Here is a 22509-nt window from a genome sequence, read left to right as displayed (position 1 = left end):
CTTATATCATGATAAATGTTTATTATTCATGCTAGAATTGTATTAACCGGAAACATAATACATGTGTGAATACATAGACAAACAGATTGTCACTAGCATGCCTCTACTTGACTAGCCCGTTGATCAAAGATGGTTATGTTTCCTGACCATAGACATGAGTTGTCATTTGATAAACGGGGTTACATCATTAGGAGAATGATGTGATTGACATGACCCATTCCGTTAGCTTAGCACCCGGTCGTTTAGTATGTTGCCATTGCTTTCTTCATGACTTATACATGTTCCTATGACTGAGATTATGCAACTCCCGTTTACCGGAGGAACACTTTGTGTGCTACCAAACGTCATAACGTAATTGGGTGATTATAAATGTGCTCTACAGGTGTCTCCAAAGGTACTTATTGGGTTGGCGTATTTCGAGATTAGGATTTGTCACTCCGATTGTCGGAGAGGTATCTCTGGGCCCTCTCGGTAATGCACATCACTTAAGCCTTGCAAGCATTGCAACTAATGAGTTAGTCGCGGGATGATGTATTACAGAACGAGTAAAGAGACTTGCTGGTAACGAGATTGAACTAGGTATTGAGATACCGACGATCGAATCTCGGGCAAGTAACATACCGATGACAAAGGGAACAACGTATGTTGTTGTGCGGTTTGACCGATAAAGATCTTCATAGAATATGTGGGAGCCAATATGAGCATCCAGGTTCCGCTATTGGTTATTGACCGGAAAAGTGTCTCGGTCATGTCTACATAGTTCTCGAACCCGTAGGGTCCGCACGCTTAACGTTACGATGACAGTTATATTATGAGTTTATATGTTTTGATGTGCCGAAGATTGTTCGGAGTCCCGGATGTGATCAAGGACATGCTGAGGAGTCTCGAAATGGTCGAGACATGAAGATTGATATATTGGAAGCCTATGTTTGGATGTCGGAAGTGTTCCGGGTGAAATCGGGATTTTACCGGAGTACCGGGAGGTTACCGGAACCCCCCGGGGGCTTAATGGGCCTACATGGGCCTTAGTGGAAATAGAGGGAAGCAAGGGGAGAGTGGGGCACCCCCCCCCCAAGGCCCAAACCGAATTGGTTTAGGGCAAGGGGGCCGGGCCCCTCTTTCCTTCTTCCCCTCTCTCTTTCCTTCTCTCGAATCCTATTCCAACTAGGAAAGGGGGGAGTCCTACTCCCGGTGGGAGTAGGACTCCTCCTGGCGCGCCCTCTCCCTGGCCGGCCGCACCCCCCTTGCTCCTTTATATACGGGGGCAGGGGGACACCCCATATAGACAACAATTGATCAAGTTGATCTTTAGCCGTGTGCGGTGCCCCCTCCACCATAGTCCACCTCGATAATACTGTAGCGGTGCTTAGGCGAAGCCCTGCGTCGGTAAAAAATCAACATCGTCACCATGCCGTCGTGCTGACGAAACTCTCCCTCAACACTCGGCTGGATCGGAGTTCGAGGGATGTCATCGGGCTGAACGTGTGCTGATCTCGAAGGTGCCGTACGTTCGGTACTTGATCGGTCGGATCGTGAAGACGTACGACTACGTCAACCGCATTGTGCTAACGCTTCCGCTTTCGGTTTATGAGGGTACATGGACAACACTCTCCCCTCTCGTTGGTATGCATCACCATGATCTTGCGTGTGCGTAGGAATTTTTTTGAAATTACTACGTTCCCCAACAGTGGCATCCGAGCCTGGTTTTATGTGTAGATGTCATATGCACGAGTAGAACACAAGTGAGTTGTGGGCGATATAAGTCATACTGCTTACCAGCATGTCATACTTTGGTTCGGCGGTATTGTTGGATGAAGTGGCCCGGACCGACATTACGCGTACGCTTACGCGAGACTGGTTCTATCGACGTGCTTTGCACACAGGTGGATGGCGGGTGTCAGTTTCTCCAACTTTAGTTGAACCGAGTGTGGCTACGCCCGGTCCTTGAGAAGGTTAAAACAGCACCAACTTGACAAACTATCGAAGTGTTCCGAGGAAGTTTCGGATAAAACCGGAGTACCGGGGGGTTACCGGAACCCCCCGGGGGGTTGATGGGCCTCATGGGCCTAAAGTGGAGAAGAGGAGGGGCTGCCAGGGCAGGCCGCGCGCCCCCTCTCCCCCTAGTCCGAATTGGACAAGGAGGGAGGGGCGGCGCCCCCCTTTCCTTCCTCTCCTCTCTCCCTTCCTTCCCCCTCTCCTACTTGGACAAGGAAAGGGACGGGAGTCCTACTCCCGATAGGAGTAGGACTCCTCCTGCGCGCCTCCTACTAGGGCAGGACGCACCCCCCCTTGGCTCCTTTATATACGGAGGCAAGAGGCACCCCTAGACACACAAGTTGATCCACGTGATCGTTTTCTTAGCCGTGTGCGGTGCCCCCTTCCACCATAATCCTCGATAATATTGTAGCGGTGCTTAGGCGAAGCCCTGCGACGGTAGAACATCAAGATCGTCACTACGCCGTCGTGCTTACGGAACTCTTCCCCGACACTTTGCTGGATCGGAGTCCGGGGATCATCATCGAGCTGAACGTGTGCTAAAACTCGGAGGTGTCGTAGTTTCGGTGCTTGATCGGTCGGGCCGTGAAGACGTACGACTACATCAACTGCGTTGTCATAACGCTTCCGCTATCGGTCTACGAGGGTACATAGACAACACTCTCCCCTCTCGTTGCTATGCATCACCATGATCTTGCGTGTGCGTCGGAATTTTTTTGAAATTACTACGTTCCCCAACAGTGGTATCAGAGCCTAGGTTTTATGGTTTGATGTTATATGCACGAGTAGAACACAAGTGAGTTGTGGGTGATATAAGTCATACTGCTTACCAGCATGTCATACTTTGGTTCGGCGGTATTGTTGGATGAAGCGGCCCGGACCGACATTACGCGTACGCTTACGCGAGACTGGTTCTACCGCCGTGCTTTGCACACAGGTGGCTGGCGGGTGTCAGTTTCTCCAACTTCAGTTGAACCGAGTGTGGCTACGCCCGGTCCTTGCGAAGGTTAAAACAGCACCAACTTGACAAACTATCGTTGTGGTTTTGATGCGTAGGTAAGATTGGTTCTTGCTTAAGCCCGTAGCAGCCACGTAAAACTTGCAACAATAAAGTAGAGGACGTCTAACTTGTTTTTGCAGGGCATGTTGTGATGTGATATGGTCAAGACATGATGCTAAATTTTATTGTATGAGATGATCATGTTTTGTAACCAAGTTATCGGCAACTGGCAGGAGCCATATGGTTGTCGCTTTATTGTATGCAATGCAATCGCCCTGTAATGCTTTACTTTATCACTAAGCGGTAGCGATAGTCGTAGAAGCATAAGATTGGCGAGACGACAACGATGCTACGATGGAGATCATGGTGTCGCGCCGGTGACGATGGTGATCATGACGGTGCTTCGGAGATGGAGATCACAAGCACAAGATGATGATGGCCATATCATATCACTTATATTGATTGTATGTGATGTTTATCTTTTATGCATCTTATCTTGCTTTGATTGACGGTAGCATTATAAGATGATCTCTCACTAAATTTCAAGAAAAAAGTGTTCTCCCTGAGTATGCACTGTTGCCAAAGTTCGTCGTGCCCAGACACCACGTGATGATCGGATGTGATAAGCTCTACGTCCATCTACAACGGGTGCAAGCCAGTTTTGCACACGCAGAATACTTAGGTTAAACTTGACGAGCCTAGCATATGCAGATATGGCCTCGGAACACTGAGACCGAAAGGTCGAGCGTGAATCATATAGTAGATATGATCAACATAGTGATGTTCAGCATTGAAAACTACTCCATTTCACGTGATGATCGGTTATGGTTTAGTTGATTTGGATCACGTGATCACTTAAAAGATTAGAGGGATGTCTTTCTAAGTGGGAGTTCTTAAGTAATATGATTAATTGAACTTAAATTTATCATGAACTTAGTACCTGATAGTATTTTGCTTGTCTATGTTTGATTGTAGATAGATGGGCCATGTTGTTGTTCCGTTGAATTTTAATGCGTTCCTGGAGAAAGCAAAGTTGAAAGATGATGGTAGCAAATACACGGACTGGGTCCGTAATTTGAGGATTATCCTCATTGCTGCTCCGAAAAATTACGTTCTGGAAGCACCGCTGAGTGCCAGGCCTGCTGCTGATGCAACTGCAGACGTTAAGAACGCCTGGCAGAGCAAAGCTGATGACTACTCGATAGTTCAGTGTGCCATGCTTTACGGCTTAGAACCGGGACTTCAACGACGTTTTGAACGTCATGGAGCATATGAGATGTTCCAGGAGTTGAAGTTAATATTTCAAGCAAATGCCCGGATTGAGAGATATGAAGTCTCCAATAAGTTTTACAGCTGCAAGATGGAGGAGAATAGTTCTGTTAGTGAACATATACTCAGAATGTCTAGGTACCATAATCACTTAACTCAGCTGGGAGTTAATCTTTCGATTGATAGTGTCATTGACAGAGCTCTACAATCACTGCCACCAAGCTACAAGAGCTTCGTGATGAACTATAATATGCAAGGGATGAATAAATCAATTCTTGAGCTCTTCGCAATGCTAAAAGCAGCAGAGGTAGAAATCAAAAAGGAGCATCAAGTGTCGATGGTCAATAAAACCATCAGTTTCAAGAAAAAGGGTAAAGGGAAGTGACGGTGTCCTGGACTAGGGGGTACTCACCACGTCATCTCCCGATCTGTTAGATTGGGCCGAGGACCCCCATGGCCGTATACTCATGGGCCAGTTCGGACAGCTGCCGCACACATGGAAGATTCCACAAGACTTGGTGGTCAAGACAAGGACTCCTCCCCACCGGCGTATTCGGCTAGGACTCTTGTTATCCTAGGCCTCTGGTGCATTATATAAACCGAGGCCAGGCTAGTCGATAGACAATATACATACAATTATACCATAGGCTAACTTCTAGGGTTTAGCCTCTACGATCTTGTGGTAGATCAACTCTTGTAATACTCATATCATCAAGATCAATCAAGCAAGACGTACGGTATTACCTCCATCAAGAGGGCCCGAACCTGGGTAAACATCATGTCCCCTGTCTCCTGTTACCATCGATTCTAGACGCACAGTTCGGGACCCCCTACCCGAGATCTGCCGGTTTTGACACCGACATTGGTGCTTTCATTGAGAGTTCCGCTGTGTGATCGGTAAAAGGATCAATGGCTCGTCCGTAGGTCAACTGCGACGCCGGCATCTTCGTCGCCGGCTCGACTGGTCACCTTGGCTCGACCGAGGACCGCGCTTCATCTTCGACCGTCATGCTCGAACGGGGGCCTTCTTCAACATCAACTCCGATCTCTATCATGATCATAGAGGAATCATCCATGGAGCTCGACGGCTCAACGTCAACATTGCCCTCAGGCAGCCGTGCTGTTTTTATGGACGGCAAACTTGTATCCGCCGTCACCACCTCCTCAAGCGTCGGTTTGACGATCGCTTCGGTGAAATAGTGCGTAATTACGTCTACAACAGCCATGCAAAATTTCGTCGAGTTCCGATGGAGGAATCTTCGACAATCTACGATATACCGGAGCCCTGTCAAATCTAGACGGGAATCTGGACGAGTTTAGGGCGTGGTCTCCAGAGCCCAGCTCGGAGGTCCTTTGGAAGATCCAACCGTTCATCTACTGCGGAATTCCCATATCTATCACCCCTCCAAATTTCAGCTCGATCCGACAGTTCAAACTCCAGGAACCTTCCGATGAGTGGACCAATTTTCGGATTTGTTTTCTGCGCGAATATGGATCCGACCCGAATTCATGTTTCTTTATGAACGTGATATTGGACAACCTTTTTAGAGGAATTCTCTTCTAGGGTATTGTGCGTCGTTTTTAAACACATGCCCGTAAAATTTTAAGTCCCCCGTGAGGTCATCTTCATCATCATGCTGGTGTCAAACCAGTCTGGCAATATTACTTCAAGGCGGCCGACCTGCGCTAGACACGTCGTCACTCTGTTGAGCCGAGCTCAACTTCTTCGGATCATCATCTCGGCAAGCCGAACAAGAGTTTGGCATTGTGAAGGATAAATCATCACCAACACTGCCGCCCCACGGATTATACGGAGCGGGCACACCGGCACCGCCGCATGGTCACTTCATCAAACCAGCACTGGCCGCGTCACAAGTTACGACCTGGGTCGGCATGGCCGCACTGTTACTTCTTCGAGCCAAAGTCCATCATGCCGAACTACTTCAACACCTCGGCTGACATGGCAGCTACAACAACTCCTCACCGGCCCGCTCCGTCACCTCGGCTAGACCGAGGACCTGGCTATTTCTTCATCAACATACTCCGGTGACTTCGGCGTCACCAGCCAACCAGCTTCGTCATGTTAGTTGGACCGAGGGCTTCGCCTTGGCAAGCCAACCTTTGCCAGCATCACCAGGCCATCGCTTTATCACCCATCAGGCAATGGGTGTGCGGGTCGATTCCTGATTTTGGGGGTCGCTTTTCTTCGGAATGCTACAACAAATAAACCAAGTGCTATTAATCCTAACAATTTTTGCTTGTTGGGTTTATTTTTCTTAAGGAATTATTACTCTGGTTTGTTCCATCATCTGTACACAGGTCTATCAAATGGCGGCCACATTAAAAATGGTTACGTGGTGGTTCGGTCAGTTTCCATACATAGTTCGGCGAACGCCGCATCCGGAGTCCGGACCGCCCTGCAAATTCAGGCTTTGTCACGCCTTCACTGCGTCACGCTGACGCCCTGCATCGACATTGGCTTCGGCGCCAGGCCACATCTCTTTCAATAAATTATTTTTGCGAAAAGCAATTACCCTTTTTTGACCGCACTATTTTATGTGTGTAGGTGATCGACTTTGACTGTGTCACGTGGTTTCTTCGACAAGCCGACGCCGTCGCCCTAATCGGCGTAAATCGGCTCGCGTGATCACCTTGTTGGTCATGTTGCCATACCGACGTGTTCGGTTCCCTCGGGGACTTCGGCATTGCCGAGAGAGCTCTACCTCATCGAGTGTTCAGCGCACATGCCATATTTCTTTTATTACTCACTTTGCATAAATTATTGATTATGCAACAATTTTTTTATTATTATTCCTATTATCTCCGGCTTGCACTATTTTCTGTGCATAGGTAGATAATCCGGGCAGCGCTGTCACCGCGGCGTACCGATGTACCACGTCACCTCTGCTGACCGGGAGCTTCGTCGTCACTTCATTAACACATGTTGGGGGCTTCGGCGTCACACTGCCGGCCTGCTCCGTCGCCGCGGTCGGACTGGGGTTTTCACCTCACCCATCGACTATGTTGTGTCACCACTTCATCAAGACGAGTTCTTTACTCGGACATCTCGGGACCGGCTTGGGGGCTGGGATCTCGTCCCGCCACAATCTCGGCTTGCGTCATCAACATCGAACACATTAACCAGCTAAGTTGCCTTCATGCTCAAAGTTTTAAATTTTTAATTTGTGTTCGGTTCGACCAAGCATTATACTTTTTTGGAAAAAAGTTGCTTGTAAAAAATTTCCTTGTCCAAACTTTGTTTGTGACGCACAAATTCAAATACCCCGTTTATTTGGGGGCTTCCTTTATGAAGCTTTTCCTCTTGCATATGGTTATACTTGTACGGCTTCGTTCCTTGTTCGTGTATTACGCCACAATATGCACCATATTGACTTAAGCGATTTGCAAGCTGGGTTGCCTGGCTCCTGTGCTTACCCCTACGTTCCTGATTGTTCGACTAGGGAGTAAAGGGAGCACCTCTGCGATTGTCACGACCGGGTCATCTGAGCTCTGACCTCAGACTGGGTGAAGCCGAAAGCTAGCGCTCTTATTGTTTTCAATCATGGTCGGCACACAACGGAACTCATGAGTACAAAAAATCAATTGCACAAGTCTCATAGTAATAATGAGCACCGAAGAAAGGTATCGATGGGGGTATTATTTTCTTCGAAGATGCTTCTTACACTTCGTTAGTAATATAACATAAGTTCCCTGAGCGCGATTTGTCTGTTACAGCCTTATGGCCTGATTGCCTGGTCATCGGAAACACCGTCGATACTCTCGACAGGCGGAGTACATGACACTTTTCGGCCCTTGGCCGAAGAGGGAGAAGCGGACGGTCGGTTAAGATGCGTTTAAAGTTTGGGTGAACACAAATATGATATAAGTACTTCGGTACATACAATCATTATACATAAAATTCTTACCCAAATCACTTGGGGGCTCTTAAAATTTATATATGAGCTGTAAATGTCTTTTCTTCTTGGTCGTTGTCAAAACACGACAGAAGCACAATTTTTTCTTTCTCTTCCAATTTTCGGATTGGCACCGAACACTTGATATTGTTCGGACGTCATGTTTTTACTGATGTTTTTTGGTTTTCCAAGCTTATAACACTTTTAAACTATTTGTGTGTTTTCAGCACAAGTCTCGCAGTGCAACGCCGGACACCTTTAGAGATTTGGCAAAAACATTCTCGGATATTGCTATATATGCATCGGTTTCGAATTGTGTCTTCGTCAATAGTTGGGTTGCCCAGCTCCTGCACTTGCTTCCTATGTTCCGCTTTGTCTGTCTAGGCGTGCAAAGGGAGAACCACCGTGATTGTGCTTCCAGCTTACATGGTTAAGCACCTCAGTGGAGAAAGTCGAAAACTGACTGTCACAATAAGCGTAAACTGGTCAGCGATCCGATGACTGTGTTAAATGACGGGCCATTCATAACAATGGCCTAAGTGTTTACGGCTTGACCTCGACTATCGCCGAACACTATCGGGGGCTATTAACTGGCCTCCCAAACTAAATCCTCGATATTTTGCTCTTACATTAGAGCTGAGGTTTCATGATCATGCTTAGCATGACAACCCAAAGAAAGGAACCGATAGCGGGACTATTATCTTTGGAAGACATTTCTTATGTTAAACAGTAATATAACATATCTCTCTGCGTACCTTTGTTTATAAAACCGTATGGCCAGATTGCCTTGTTTGTCGTAAATCTTTGCCCTCCTAAAGGCTTTATAAAGTAGGACAAACACTCCTTGGCTACTGGCCGAGAAGGTTGAAGCCGATGGTCGGTCAACAAAGTTTTGTACAATGCGGATCCGAGCATTAATGACGTAAAGTACTCGGATACATAGAGGCATTACACAAAATTTGTGATTTTACTATGGATATCGATCCTTAATTCGGCCACCCGTGCCCACATTAAGGCTCGGGGGCTACTGGGCTTCGGGCTTATTATTTACAAATATTAAAGGGGCACATCGATCCCCTGATCTGCTGTTGCCACCCGACCAGTGTCTCGGGGGCTACTGCATTGCCTGTTCAATGCAGAAAATTTTAAGTGCAATACAGTTTCCGATGAGATTTTGATCCTCAGGTTGGTTGGCCGCACCCAACCTGAGTCTCGAGGACTGAGCACGCCACTTTTTGTGTACCGAAGTATTCTTCCGAGCTAGGACTTGATCCTCAGGCCGATTTTGCAAATCAACCTGAGTCTCGGCGACTACTGGGATCAGGGGTCTTATGTCATCCTTCAGGTGCATCTCGGGTTTTAGACTGATACACACCTTGAGGGCTACTGACTATATATCTCGGCAGAGAATAAATTGCACCAATAAAAAATATTGACAAAAAATCGGCCCATAGTCGGGGTGGTGCACCACCTCAGAAGCAGTCCAGCATAAAGCTCGGGCGCTAGTGGCTGGCTCCATAGAGGGCATTTCCGGCATTAAGCTCGGCTAAACTCCTTCAACTTTTTTGGTCCAAGATGATCTATGACATTTTGGATATAGTCCGGCGTTGGAGCTTGGACACAGTCCGGCGTTGGAGCTCGGAAACAGTCCGACATTGGTGCTCGGCTGCAAAGGATACCTCGAATGCAGTCTGGCGTTGGAGCTCGGACACAAGAGGACACTGCCTCCCAGGAACAACTTCAAACCCGAGGTGTGGCATAAAAATAACAAGGTATTGATAAAGGCCGGAAACTTAAAGGGGCTCCTTGGATACCCGACGTATAAACTTGTCGAATGCATTTCGGCGATCCTCAAGATCGAAGATGAGAAGATTTGTTGAACCAGTTTTCAAGACCGACAACCGAAGATGAAGAATAGTTCAGAAGAATCGAGGAGCGTCCCTAACTTGAAGACCGGTTCAGGGGCTACTGACGGTGTCCTGGACTAGGGGGTACTCACCACGTCATCTCCCGATCTGTTAGATTGGGCCGAGGACCCCCATGGCCGTATACTCATGGGCCAGTTCGGACAGCTGCCGCATACATGGAAGATTCCACAATACTTGGTGGTCAAGACAAGGACTCCTCCCCACCGGCGTATTCGGCTAGGACTCTTGTTATCCTAGGCCTCTGGCGCATTATATAAACCGAGGCCAGGCTAGTCGATAGACAATATACATACAATCATACCATAGGCTAGCTTCTAGGGTTTAGCCTCTACGATCTCGTGGTAGATAAACTCTTGTAATACTCATATCATCAAGATCAATCAAGCAGGACGTAGGGTATTATCTCCATCAAGAGGGCCCGAACCTGGGTAAACATCGTGTCCCCTGTCTCCTGTTACCATCGATTCTAGACGCATAGTTCGGGACCCCCTACCCGAGATCCGCCGGTTTTGACACCGACAGGAAGAAGAAGGGGAACTTTAAGAAGAACAGCAAGCAAGTTGCTGCTCAGGAGAAGAAACCCAAGTCTGGACCTAAGCCTGAAACTGAGTGCTTCTACTGCAAGCAGACTGGTCACTGGAAGCGGAACTGCCCCAAGTATTTGGCGGATAAGAAGGATGGCAAGGTGAACAAAGGTATATGTGATATACATGTTATTGATGTGTACCTTACTAGAGCTCGCAGTAGCACCTGGGTATTTGATACTGGTTCTGTTGCTAATATTTGCAACTCGAAATAGGGACTACGAATTAAGCGAACACTGGCAAAGGACGAGGTGACGATGCACGTGGGAAATGGTTCCAAAGTCGATGTGATCGCGGTCGGCACGCTACCTCTACATCTACCTCCGGGATTAGTATTAGACCTAAATAATTGTTATTTGGTGCCAGTGTTGAGCATGAATATTATATCTGGATCTTGTTTGATGCGAGACGGTTATTCATTTAAATCAGATGATAATGGTTGTTCTATTTATATGAGTAATATCTTTTATGGTCATGCACCCTTGAAGAGTGGTCTATTTTTGATAAATCTTGATAGTAGTGATACAGATATTCATAATGTTGAAGCCAAAAGATGCAGAGTTGATAATGATAGTGCAACTTATTTGTGGCACTGCCGTTTAGGTCATATCGGTGTAAAGCGCATGAAGAAACTCCATACTGATGGACTTTTGGAACCACTTGATTATGAATCACTAGGTACTTGCGAACCGTGCCTCATGGGCAAGATGACTAAAACGCCGTTCTCTAGAACTATGGAGAGAGCAACAGATTTATTGGAAATCATACATACAGATGTATGTGGTCCGATGAATGTTGATGCTCGTGGTGGATATCGTTATTTTCTCACCTTCACAAATGATTTAAGCAGATATGGGTATATCTACTTAATGAAGCATAAGTCTGGAACATTTCAAAAGTTCAAAGAATTTCAGAGTGAAGTTGAAAATCATCGTAACAAGAAAATAAAGTTTCTACAATCTGATCGTGGAGGAGAATATTTGAGTTACGAGTTTGGTCTATATTTGAAACAATGCGGAATAGTTTCGCAACTCACGCCACCGGGAACACCACAGCGTAAAGGTGTGTCCGAACATCGTAATCGTACTTTACTCGATATGGTGTGATCTATGATGTCTCTTACAGATTTACCGCTATCATTTTAGGGATATGCTTTAGAGACGGCCGCATTCACGTTAAATAGGGCACCATCAAAATCCGTTGAGACGACGCCTTATGAACTGTGGTTTGGCAAGAAACCAAAGTTGTCGTTTCTGAAAGTTTGGGGCTGCGATGCTTATGTGAAAAAGCTTCAACCTGATAAGCTCAAACCCAAATTGGAGAAATGTGTCTTCATAGGATATCCAAAGGAAACTGTTGGGTACACCTTCTATCACAGATCCGAAGGCAAGACATTCGTTGCTAAGAATGGATCCTTTCTAGAGAAGGAGTTTCTCTCGAAAGAAGTGAGTGGGAGGAAAGTAGAACTTGATGAGGTAACTACACATGCTCCTCTATTGGAAAGTAGTTCATCACAGAAACCGGTTTCTGTGACACCTACACCAATTAGTGAGGAAGTTAATGATGATGATCATGGAACTTCGGATCAAGTTACTACTGATCCTCATAGATCAACCAGAGTAAGATCTGCACCAGAGTGGTACGGTAATCCTGTTCTGGAAGTCATGCTACTAGATCATGATGAACCTACGAACTATAAAGAAGCGATGGTGAGCTCAGATTACGCAAAATGGCTTGAGGCCATGAAATCTGAGATGGGATCCATGTATGAGAACAAAGTATGGACTTTGGTTGACTTGCCCGATGATCGGCAAGCAATTGAAAATAAATGGATCTTCAAGAAGAAGACTGACGCTGGCGGTAATGTTACTGTCTATAAAGCTCGACTTGTTGCAAAAGGTTTTCGACAAGTTCAAGGGATTGACTACGATGAGACCTTCTCACTGTAGCGATGCTTAAGTCTGTCCGAATCATGTTAGCAATTGCCGCATTTTATGATTATGAAATTTGGCAAATGGATGTCAAAACTGCATTCCTGAATGGATTTCTGGAAGAAGAGTTGTATATGATGCAACCAGAAGGTTTTGTCGATCCAAAGGGAGCTAACAAAGTGTGCAAGCTCCAGCGATCCATTTATGGACTGGTGCAAGCCTCTCGGAGTTGGAATAAACGCTTTGATAGTGTGATTAAAGCATTTGGTTTTATACAGACTTTTGGAGAAGCCTGTATTTACAAGAAAGTGATTGGGAGCTCTGTAGCATTTCTGATATTATATGTGGATGACCTATTGCTGATTGGAAATGATATAGAATTTCTGGATAGCATAAAGGGATACTTGAATAAGAGTTTTTCAATGAAAGACCTCGGTGAAGCTGCTTACATATTGGGCATTAAGATCTATAGAGATAGATCAAGACGCTTAATTGGACTTTCACAAAGCACATACCTTGACAAAGTTTTGAAGAAGTTTAAAATGGATCTAGCAAAGAAAGGGTTCTTGCCTGTGTTACATGGTGTGAAGTTGAGTAAGACTCAATGCCCAACCACTGCAGAAGATAGATATAAAATGAAAGATGTTCCTTATGCTTCAGCCATAGGCTCTATCATGTATGCAATGTTGTGTACTAGACCTGATGTGTGCCTTGTTATAAGTCTAGCAGGGAGGTACCAAAGTAATCCAGGAGTGGATCACTGGACAGTGGTCAAGAACATCCTGAAATACTTGAAAAGGACTAAGGATATGTTTCTCGTTTATGGAGGTGACAAAGAGCTCATCGTAAACGATTACGTTGATGCAAGCTTTACACTGATTCGGACGATTCTAAATCGCAAACTGGATACGTGTTTACATTGAACGGTGGAGCTGTCCGTTGGTGCAGTTCTAAACAAAGCGTTGTGGCGGGATCTACATGTGAAGCGGAGTACATAGCTGCTTCAGAAGCAGCAAATGAAGGAGTCTGGATGAAGGAGTTCATATCCGATCTAGGTGTCATACCTAGTGCATCGGGTCCAATAAAAATCTTTTGTGGCAATACTGGTGCAATTGCCTTGGCGAAGGAATCTAGATTTCACAAGAGAACCAAACACATCAAGAGACGCTTCAATTCCATCCGGGATGTTGCAGACCCGTTGACTAATCCTCTTCCACGAGCAAAACATGATCATCACCAAGGCTCCATGGGTGTTAGAATGATTACTGTGTAATCTAGATTATTGACTCTAGTGCAAGTGGGAGACTGAAGGAAATATGCCCTAGAGGCAATAATAAAGTTATTATTTATTTCCTTATATCATGATAAATGTTTATTATTCATGCTAGAATTGTATTAACCGGAAACATAATACATGTGTGAATACATAGGCAAACATATTGTCACTAGTATGCCTCTACTTGACTAGCCCGTTGATCAAAGATGGTTATGTTTCCTGACCATAGACATGAATTGTCATTTGATTAACGGGGTCACATCATTAGGAGAATGATGTGATTGACATGACCCATTCCGTTAGCTTACCACCCGATCGTTTAGTATGTTGCTATTGCTTTCTTCATGACTTATACATGTTCCTATGACTATGAGATTATGCAACTCCCATTTACCGGAGGAACACTTTGTGTGCTACCAAACGTCACAACGTAATTGGGTGATTATAAATGTGCTCTACAGGTGTCTCCAAAGGTACTTGTTGGGTTGGCGTATTTCGATATTAGGATTTGTCACTCCGATTGTCGGAGAGGTATCTCTGGGCCCTCTCGGTAATGCACATCACTTAAGCCTTGCAAGCATTGCAACTAATGAGTTAGTTGCGAGATGATGTATTACAGAACGAGTAAAGAGACTTGCCGGTAACGAGATTGAACTAGGTATGGGATACCGATGATCGAATCTCGGGCAAGTAACATACCGATGACAAAGGGAACAACGTATGTTGTTATGCGGTCTGACCGATAAAAGATCTTCGTAGAATATGTAGGAGCCAATATGAGCATCCAGGTTCCGCTATTGGTTATTGACCGGAGACGTGTCTCGGTCATGTCTACATTGTTCTCGAACCCGTAGGGTCCGCACGCTTAAGGTTACGATGACAGTTATATTATGAGTTTATGCATTTTGATGTACCGAAGGTTTTTCGGAGTCCCGGATGTGATCACGGACATGACGAGGAGTCTCGAAATGGTCGAGACATAAAGATTGATATATTGGAAGCCTATGTTTGGATATCGGAAGTGTTCCGGGTGAAATCGGGATTTTACCGGAGTACCGGGAGGTTACCGGAACCCCCCGGGAGCTATATGGGCCATGATGGGACTTAGTGGAAAAGAGAAGAGGCAGCCCCTCATGGGCCGCGTGCCCCTCCCCTCCCTTGGTCCTAATAGGACAAGGAGAGGGGGCCAGCCCCTCTCTCTCTTTTCCCCCCTCCGCGAATCCTATTCCAACTAGGATTGGGGGGGAATCCTACTCCCAGAGGGAGTAGGACTCTCCTGGCGCGCCCTCCTTGGCCGGCCAGCCTCCCCCCTTTAGTCCTTTATATACGGAGGCAGGGGCACCCCAGAGACACACAAGTTGATCCCCGTGATCTTTTCCTTAGCCGTGTGCGGCACCCCCAGCCACCATAGTCCTCGATAATATTGTAGCGGAGTTTAGGCGAAGCCCTGCTGCAGTAGTACATCAAGATCGTCACCACGCCGTCGTGCTGACGGAACTCTTCCCCGACACTTTGCTGGATCGGAGTCCGGGGATCGTCATCGAGCTGAACGTGTGCTAAAACTCGGAGGTGCCGTAGTTTCGGTGCTTGATCGGTCAGGCCATGAAGACGTACGACTACATCAACCAAACGCTTCCGTTGTCGATCTACTAGGTATGTAGATCATAATCTCCCCTCTCGTTGCTATGCATCACATGATCTTGCGTGTGCGTAGGAAATTTTTTGAAATTACTACGTTCCCCAACACGGAGACGTGTCTCGGTCATGTCTACATAGTTCTCGAACCCGTAGGGTCCGCACGCTTAACGTTACGATGACAGTTATATTATGAGTTTATATGTTTTGATGTGCCGAAAATTGTTCGGAGTCCCAGATGTGATCAAGGACATGACGAGGAGTCTCGAAATGGTCGAGACATGAAGATTGATATATTGGAAGCCTATGTTTGGATGTCGGAAGTGTTCCGGGTGAAATCGGGATTTTACCGGAGTACCGGGAGGTTACCGGAACCCCCCGGGGGCTTAATGGGCCTACATGGGCCTTAGTGGAAATAGAGGGAAGCAAGGGGAGAGTGGGGCCCCCCCCCCCCCAAGGCCCAAACCGAATTGGTTTAGGGCAAGGGGGCCGGGCCCCTCTTTCCTTCTTCCCCTCTCTCTTTCCTTCTCTCGAATCCTATTCCAACTAGGAAAGGGGGGAGTCCTACTCCCGGTGGGAGTAGGACTCCTCCTGGCGCGCCCTCTCCCTGGCCGGCCGCACCCCCCTTGCTCCTTTATATACGGGGGCAGGGGGACACCCCATATAGACAACAATTGATCAAGTTGATCTTTAGCCGTGTGCGGTGCCCCCTCCACCATAGTCCACCTCGATAATACTGTAGCGGTGCTTAGGCGAAGCCCTGCGTCGGTAGAACATCAACATCGTCACCAAGCCGTCGTGCTGACGAAACTCTCCCTCAACACTCGGCTGGATCGGAGTTCGAGGGACGTCATCGGGCCGAACGTGTGCTGAACTCGGAGGTGCCGTACGTTCGGTACTTGATCGGTCGGATCATGAAGACGTACGACTATATCAACCGCGTTGTGCTAACACTTCCGCTTTCGGTCTACGAGGGTACGTGGACAACACTCTCCCCTCTCGTTGCTACGCATCACCATGATCTTGCGTGTGCGTAGGATTTTTTTTTGAAATTACTACGTTCCCCAACATTCAGAACCTATGATGCCTATGTTGGCTTTGAACCATTATTGGCTGTGAGAACTTGTATGTTTATCTTAAATGTTGGCATGGATGGATGTGAGAACTTGACAATGTTGGCTGTCTTGGATGTTTATTTTATATGTTGCCTTTGGATGGACTAGATGTTTAGTTTGTTGGTTGTGATGCTGGTGATTCTGGTGATGATGATGCTTACTATGATTCTAGGGTCCCTCGGCGTCGAAAACCCCCAAAGTGAGTCTAGGGTCACTCGGCGTCGAAAACCCCCAAAGTGAGTCTAGGGTCACTCGGCGTCGAAAACCCCACCAAAGTGAGTCTAGGGTCACTCGGCGTCGAAAAACCCACCAAAGTGAGTCTAGGGTCACTCCGCGTCGAAAAACCCACCAAAGTGAGTCTAGGGTCACTCGGCGTCGAAAAACCCACCAAAGTGAGTCTAGGGTCACTAGGCATCGAAAAACCCACCAAAGTGAGTCTAGGGTCACTCGGCGTCGAAAACCCCACCAAAGTGAGTCTAGGGTCACTCAGAAACCCACCAAAGTGAGTCTAGGGTCACTCGACGTCGAGAAACCCACCAAAGTGAGTATAGGGTCACTCGGCATCGAAAACCCCCAAAGTGAGTCTAGGGTCACTCGGCGTCAAGAAACCCACCAAAGTGAGTCTAGGGTCACTCGGCGTCGAAAAACCCCAAAGTGAGTCTAGGGTCACTCGGCGTCGATAAACCAAACCAAGTGAGTGTAGGGTCTCTCGTCATCGACAAAACCCACCAAAGTGAGTCTAGGGTCTCTCAGCATCGACAAAACCCACCAAAGTGAGTCTAGGGTCTCTCAGCATCGACAAAACTAGCAAGTGAGTCTAGGGTCTCTCGGCATTGACAAAACCAACCAACAACATCAGATTTAGCTTCAGCTTGGTCTGCTCCAACCAAGCGAGTCTACATAACTAGAAGATCCATACATAACCATAACTAATAAGTACCATATTACAGGATAGTGCTTAATGCTAAATAGGTACATTACATAACCATATTTCAGATATTACTAGATCATTCATCTAATAGTAGTCATTACATAACCATAATTATAGTACTCATCATCCCATAACCATGCTGGTGGTACTAATAAGCAGCATATTACATTATACTGCTCATTCATCTAAGATGGCCTTAATCCCATTCAGCTTCAGCTTGGTCTGCTCCACAACCTTCTCAAGCTCATCAATGTGGGCCTGCAACTTAATCTTCTCTTTAGCAAGCTTCAACTTCATGTTCCTAATGACATTGGCTTGAGCAACTGTCAGGTTCTTGAGCATGCCATACTTCTCCTGTAGCTTGCTCTCATCAGGTTTGTTCTGCATCTTACCTCTCTCCATCTGAGCCCTCTGCTCTTGGGCATCCAAGAGGCCGTTGACATCTTCAACCAACCTCTCATAACTTGCCTGCAGCTTGATCTTCTGTTGTGTCAGGTTGTGAACAACAAATGAGCTTTCCAGATTGTCCTCAATCTTGCTCCTTCTGCACTCTTCATACTTATCCCACAACTTGGTCAATGCATTCTCCATTGTAGCTGGCCAAATTGGATCAACCCATTCAACCAGCCCACAGTTTTTTCCCTCCTGTAATATTAGTGTTAAACATGTGTTACTTGTAACACAATGCTATAAAGTAACAAATGGTGTAAAGTGCTCACTAATCCACATGCTATAAAGTAACAAACAGTTATAAAGTAACACAATGAGTTAAAAAACAGGTATGAGGTAGCTATATGACACAGTGAGTTGAACAATTACAGTGCTCACTAATCCACATGCTATAAAGTAACAAGTCTCAATCAGTGCCCCCAACCCTATGCACATACTGGCATATAAACAATGACCTTACTAACCCACCACTATCACAGAAAATACATAACTAATTAACAACCTAACTAACATGGCAGATCTGCTGACAATAATGTGCATATGCTCACATATAAACAATTACCTCACTGAACAACTAGCACACCAGATCTGCTAACTATAAAGTTAGTACTAAATAATGACCAGATTAGCATAAATTTGGCACATACCTTCACAGCACAAGCAAGGAACCTCCTGCCAGTATGGATGCCCTGGAAAGCAACAAGCCTCTCTGCTGGCAGGGAGTGTTCATTGCACAAAACGTCAGGTTGAGTGCCCTCGAAATCGGAGTCATCCATGGTCTCAGGGATCTGGAGGTGCAAAGAAAAGGCAACAAAACTTCAAATCAAGGCTCAACAGAAAAATCCCCAAATCGCAACCCTAACCCTAACCCTAGCTTGAGCTCGAGCAACTCACCTTGATGATGCCCTCGTCCGAAGCTGAGTCGGCGTACTGGTGAGAGTTGTCGCTGCTGGCGTCATCAGACCAGGACACCATGGCGACGCAGCGGCGACGGCGGTCGGGGATGTGGGAGAGGGCGGCGGAGCAACGTTTAGTACAAAGAGAGAGTGAGGGCTGGGGGTGGGCCTGCACCGCTTCGGGGGTGTTTGACCCGCTCGGCTCGAACCGGTGCGCCAGCGGCGTGTAACACCGTCTAACGGCGTTGCCGTGTGAATAGTGCTGCCACGTTGACGGATGCGGGCCCCCCTTGTCATAAATGCACTTAAAACGGTTCAAACGAGCAAGCAGTGTTTTTTGCAAAAAAAATATGAAAAAAATTAGTGTTTTTTAGCACAATTTCGTAAAACAAAATTATATGGTTCAAGAGATAAATTACGAATACAACTCTCCTGTGTGGTTCAATGAATACAACTCTCTTATATGGTTCAAGAGATAAATTACGAATACAACTCTCCTGTATGGTTCAAGAGATAAATTACTAGGTCGTGATCAGTACAACTACGAGCTACGATATTCACCTTTCTCCGTTAAATTGGAGCTTTGTGAATCGACAACACAATCAAGCCTAATTAACAGTATTGCATACGCTCACGTGTAGGCAATCTTGAGCAAAAGAGAACAGTCAATAATTATTAGCACGGCAGATCAATGCTTCAGGAACCCATGGCGACATGTGCTCTAGATGAAACACAATCTCAGCGAGGTGTTACCAACATGAAGATTCCTGTGGTGTTAAAAACACACACATGAAGATTCCAGTGCGTGGAATCAATCTACAAGAACGTTCATCAAAAAAGAACGGAAATGTTAACTGCCTAGTGTTAGTATGTGGCAACTTCTAAAGTTATGAAATCATGGCAACTACATTAGATCAGACCATACATGGCAACTGCAGTTGAGCAACCATGACAACTGCAGTTGTCCGACATGGCAACCGTAGTTCAGCGACATGGCAACTGCAGATAACCGAACATGGACGAGGGTCTGGACCATGGCAACTACGGGCGCGCGGTGGGCGTCACGCGTCGCGTGCGGGACCAGAAAGGTACGAGGCCTGACATACGGGCATGTGAACGTTATCAACTTCGCCCACACGCACGCATGTGAGAGGGTTCAGGAGGGAAAAAAAGATGTATATGGACATTAGTTGTTTTGCCCACACATAGGTGTGTGGGCTGGTTGCTGTCCATGCCACACGAGACGTGTGGCACAACTATCCGATACACCACACGTGTGGCAATCATCGGAACCCAAAAAGAAAGGAAGAATCAAAACACAAAATAGGATTCAGCAACACAAAATAAAGGAGTACTAGTTTTATTGGTCATACCCATGCCAACATATTCTGTGTCGAGCATTTCGAACAATCATCAAGGATTTTACAGATGCTTATGAGATGCCAAGATACAACACTGGATAAGCTGGCATACTTCACAGTTCGCATCAATGGTCACCGGCCTAACCGGTGATCAGACATTTTACCAGACAGAATACGCTAGAAATAGCACATGAGCAGCCAGACACAAGTGGCTTAGTAACGGTACTTGGTGGAGTAATCCTTTGGAGCAATCACCAGACCACGGCCCTTCCGGGCTCCCCTGTACACAGTCTCCACAATGTCGACGAACTCTTGCTTGTCTTTCATGGCCCAGTTGATCTTGTTGTTGTTTCCTGTCCCAAGATCAATCATGATGTGCTTGTTCCGGAAGAAGAACATCACCGTGGACGGGTCATACAACTCGTACATGGTGTTGAAATCAGGAACCTCGGTGATGTCAACAAGGTAGATCACTGCAAAGTTCTTTATGGTCTCAGCCACACCTGATAGCACTTCATCCATCTGGACATGAACAAGCAGCGAGTCAGAATGGATTCAATAAGGTGGATTAGCAGAAACTGCAATCAATAACAGACAATGGTTATTTTATTTTTTGCATGAAACATCAAAACAAGTTGCTCATGGACCTCCACAGCTCAACTTTGTCAGGGTTGTGCTGTCAGGTTACTCAGGTATAGGACAGGTCATAGTGCTTTTGTTTTCAGTTTTGTTTAGAAAACTTGTGCACCACATCCCATGCACTTCTGCTCTTGCTGTAGAGACTAAAGAGGCTATGAGCTGCAGGCCCATTCACTAGCATGGACACTCGGACAGTACCTAGGGAACCACAGTTCTTATATTCTAATCCCTAAACCTTGTCTAAACTATCAGTATCCGTAAACCCAACCGTTCAAATTTCATGAATCCATGACCCCGACAACCAAATCCAATATCGACTCCAAACAATTGATCCAGCGTAAGTCCAGACACAACGTCCATGTGTTTTTTGAGGCTTTGACGAGGAAAATGCTGATGGCACGTTCACTAGGATGGACAGTTGGAGAGTGCCTAGGAAGCCACAGTTCTTGTAAGTATCAGCAAGAGACTCGGATCTTGGGTGATTCTGATCCCTAAACCCTACCTAATCTATCAGTATCCGTAAACCCAATCAGCGAAATTTCACGAATCCATGACCCCTACAAGGCTACGACCAAATCCAATATCGACTCGACTCTAAACAATTCACCCGGCGTAAGTCCAGACGCAATCGATTACTGAAAGGTAGGGTTCGTCAGGGGATCGATGGCCCGTACCTGCATGCATGTCTCGTCCCAATCGTGGCCGAAGCGGATGATGACCAGCCTCTCCTCCTCGGCGAGGATGGCTTGGTCCACCGCCCATCCCGAGTGCAGGTGTGGCAGCAGGTAGGACATGTCCTCCTCGCGCTCGTCGCCGACGGCCCCCGCTGATCCGCGAGAAGATTTGGGGATTTCGAACCCTCAGAACGGGTAGCGAGCAGGCAGCAGAGGTGGAATGTGCGTGGAACGCAACACGGTGAGATTCGATCGAACTTTCTGGGAGACGGAAAGAGGGGGAGAGTTTCGACCTAACAGCCTAGAACACCATGGAAACTTCCGGAAACTGCGATTTGGGTATGCCGCGCCCGCGGTCCCATGGCCCAATTTAGGACTCGTGTTAGGAGGCCTGACTAGACCGCGGGAAGTAATAGGCTTTTGATATGTCGGCCCACTTAAGCTGAGCAGCTTTTATGTTATTGTAATTGTTATATACTACTTCCTCAGTCCCAAAATAAATGACCCGACTTTGTACTAAAGCTGAGTCACTTTTTTTTGGAACGGAGGGAGTATAAGCGTATTTTTTCTGTAAAAGGCCAAAGGCCATAAATTAATTAGCACAAACCCTTAAAAAATATCACAATCCTTACATAAATTAAAAAATACATCCAAATCTTCTTGGTTGCCCAAGTCTTCTTCTTCCTGAGGCTCCTTTGGACCTTCGTCTCAATCGAGCAAACATGTTTAAACATAGGAGCTTATAAAAAGCAACAACCGAAAAGTCGTCGATGTAGATCAAAAGATGTTGTCAACCTTGATGTGCGTAGCAAATCGTCGCCCCAAAGAACAAAACGGTAGAGAGGGCTTGTAGAATGCCCCAGTTCCGGCCAAATGGAGTCGGAGAACACACGCTCTCCGATTAGGCCAGA

General features: G+C 46.5%; 1 protein-coding gene across 1 annotated transcript; it reads right to left on the bottom strand.

Annotated features, from left to right (window-relative positions):
* Positions 1–20268: 20268 nt before the first annotated feature.
* On the bottom strand, positions 20269–21924 carry LOC125508818 (thioredoxin-like protein YLS8). Its single transcript, XM_048673613.1, has 2 exons — positions 21599–21924; positions 20269–20807 (listed from the first exon to the last, which is right to left on the bottom strand). Exons 1-2 carry the CDS (start codon positions 21716–21718, stop codon positions 20499–20501), a joined length of 429 nt encoding a protein of 142 aa, XP_048529570.1. The 5' UTR covers positions 21719–21924; the 3' UTR covers positions 20269–20498.
* Between the last annotated feature and the right edge of the window lie 585 nt (positions 21925–22509).

This window comes from Triticum urartu, chromosome 1 (assembly GCF_003073215.2).
Source record: "Triticum urartu cultivar G1812 chromosome 1, Tu2.1, whole genome shotgun sequence".
Classification (NCBI taxonomy): Eukaryota; Viridiplantae; Streptophyta; class Magnoliopsida; order Poales; family Poaceae; genus Triticum; species Triticum urartu.
The sequence above is the reverse complement of the archived record's forward strand: the minus strand, read 5'-3'. Positions and strand labels throughout refer to the sequence as shown.

What these genes read in the sequence shown, in the direction of transcription:
- LOC125508818 (XM_048673613.1), bottom strand. Translation starts at nt 21,718, where the DNA reads ATGTCCTACCTGCTGCCACACCTGCACTCGGGATGGGCGGTGGACCAA. An exon ending in GGGACGAGACATGCATGCAG is followed by an intron (nt 20,808 to 21,598) that starts GTACGGGCCATC and finishes GTTCATGTCCAG; the next exon opens with ATGGATGAAGTGCTATCAGG.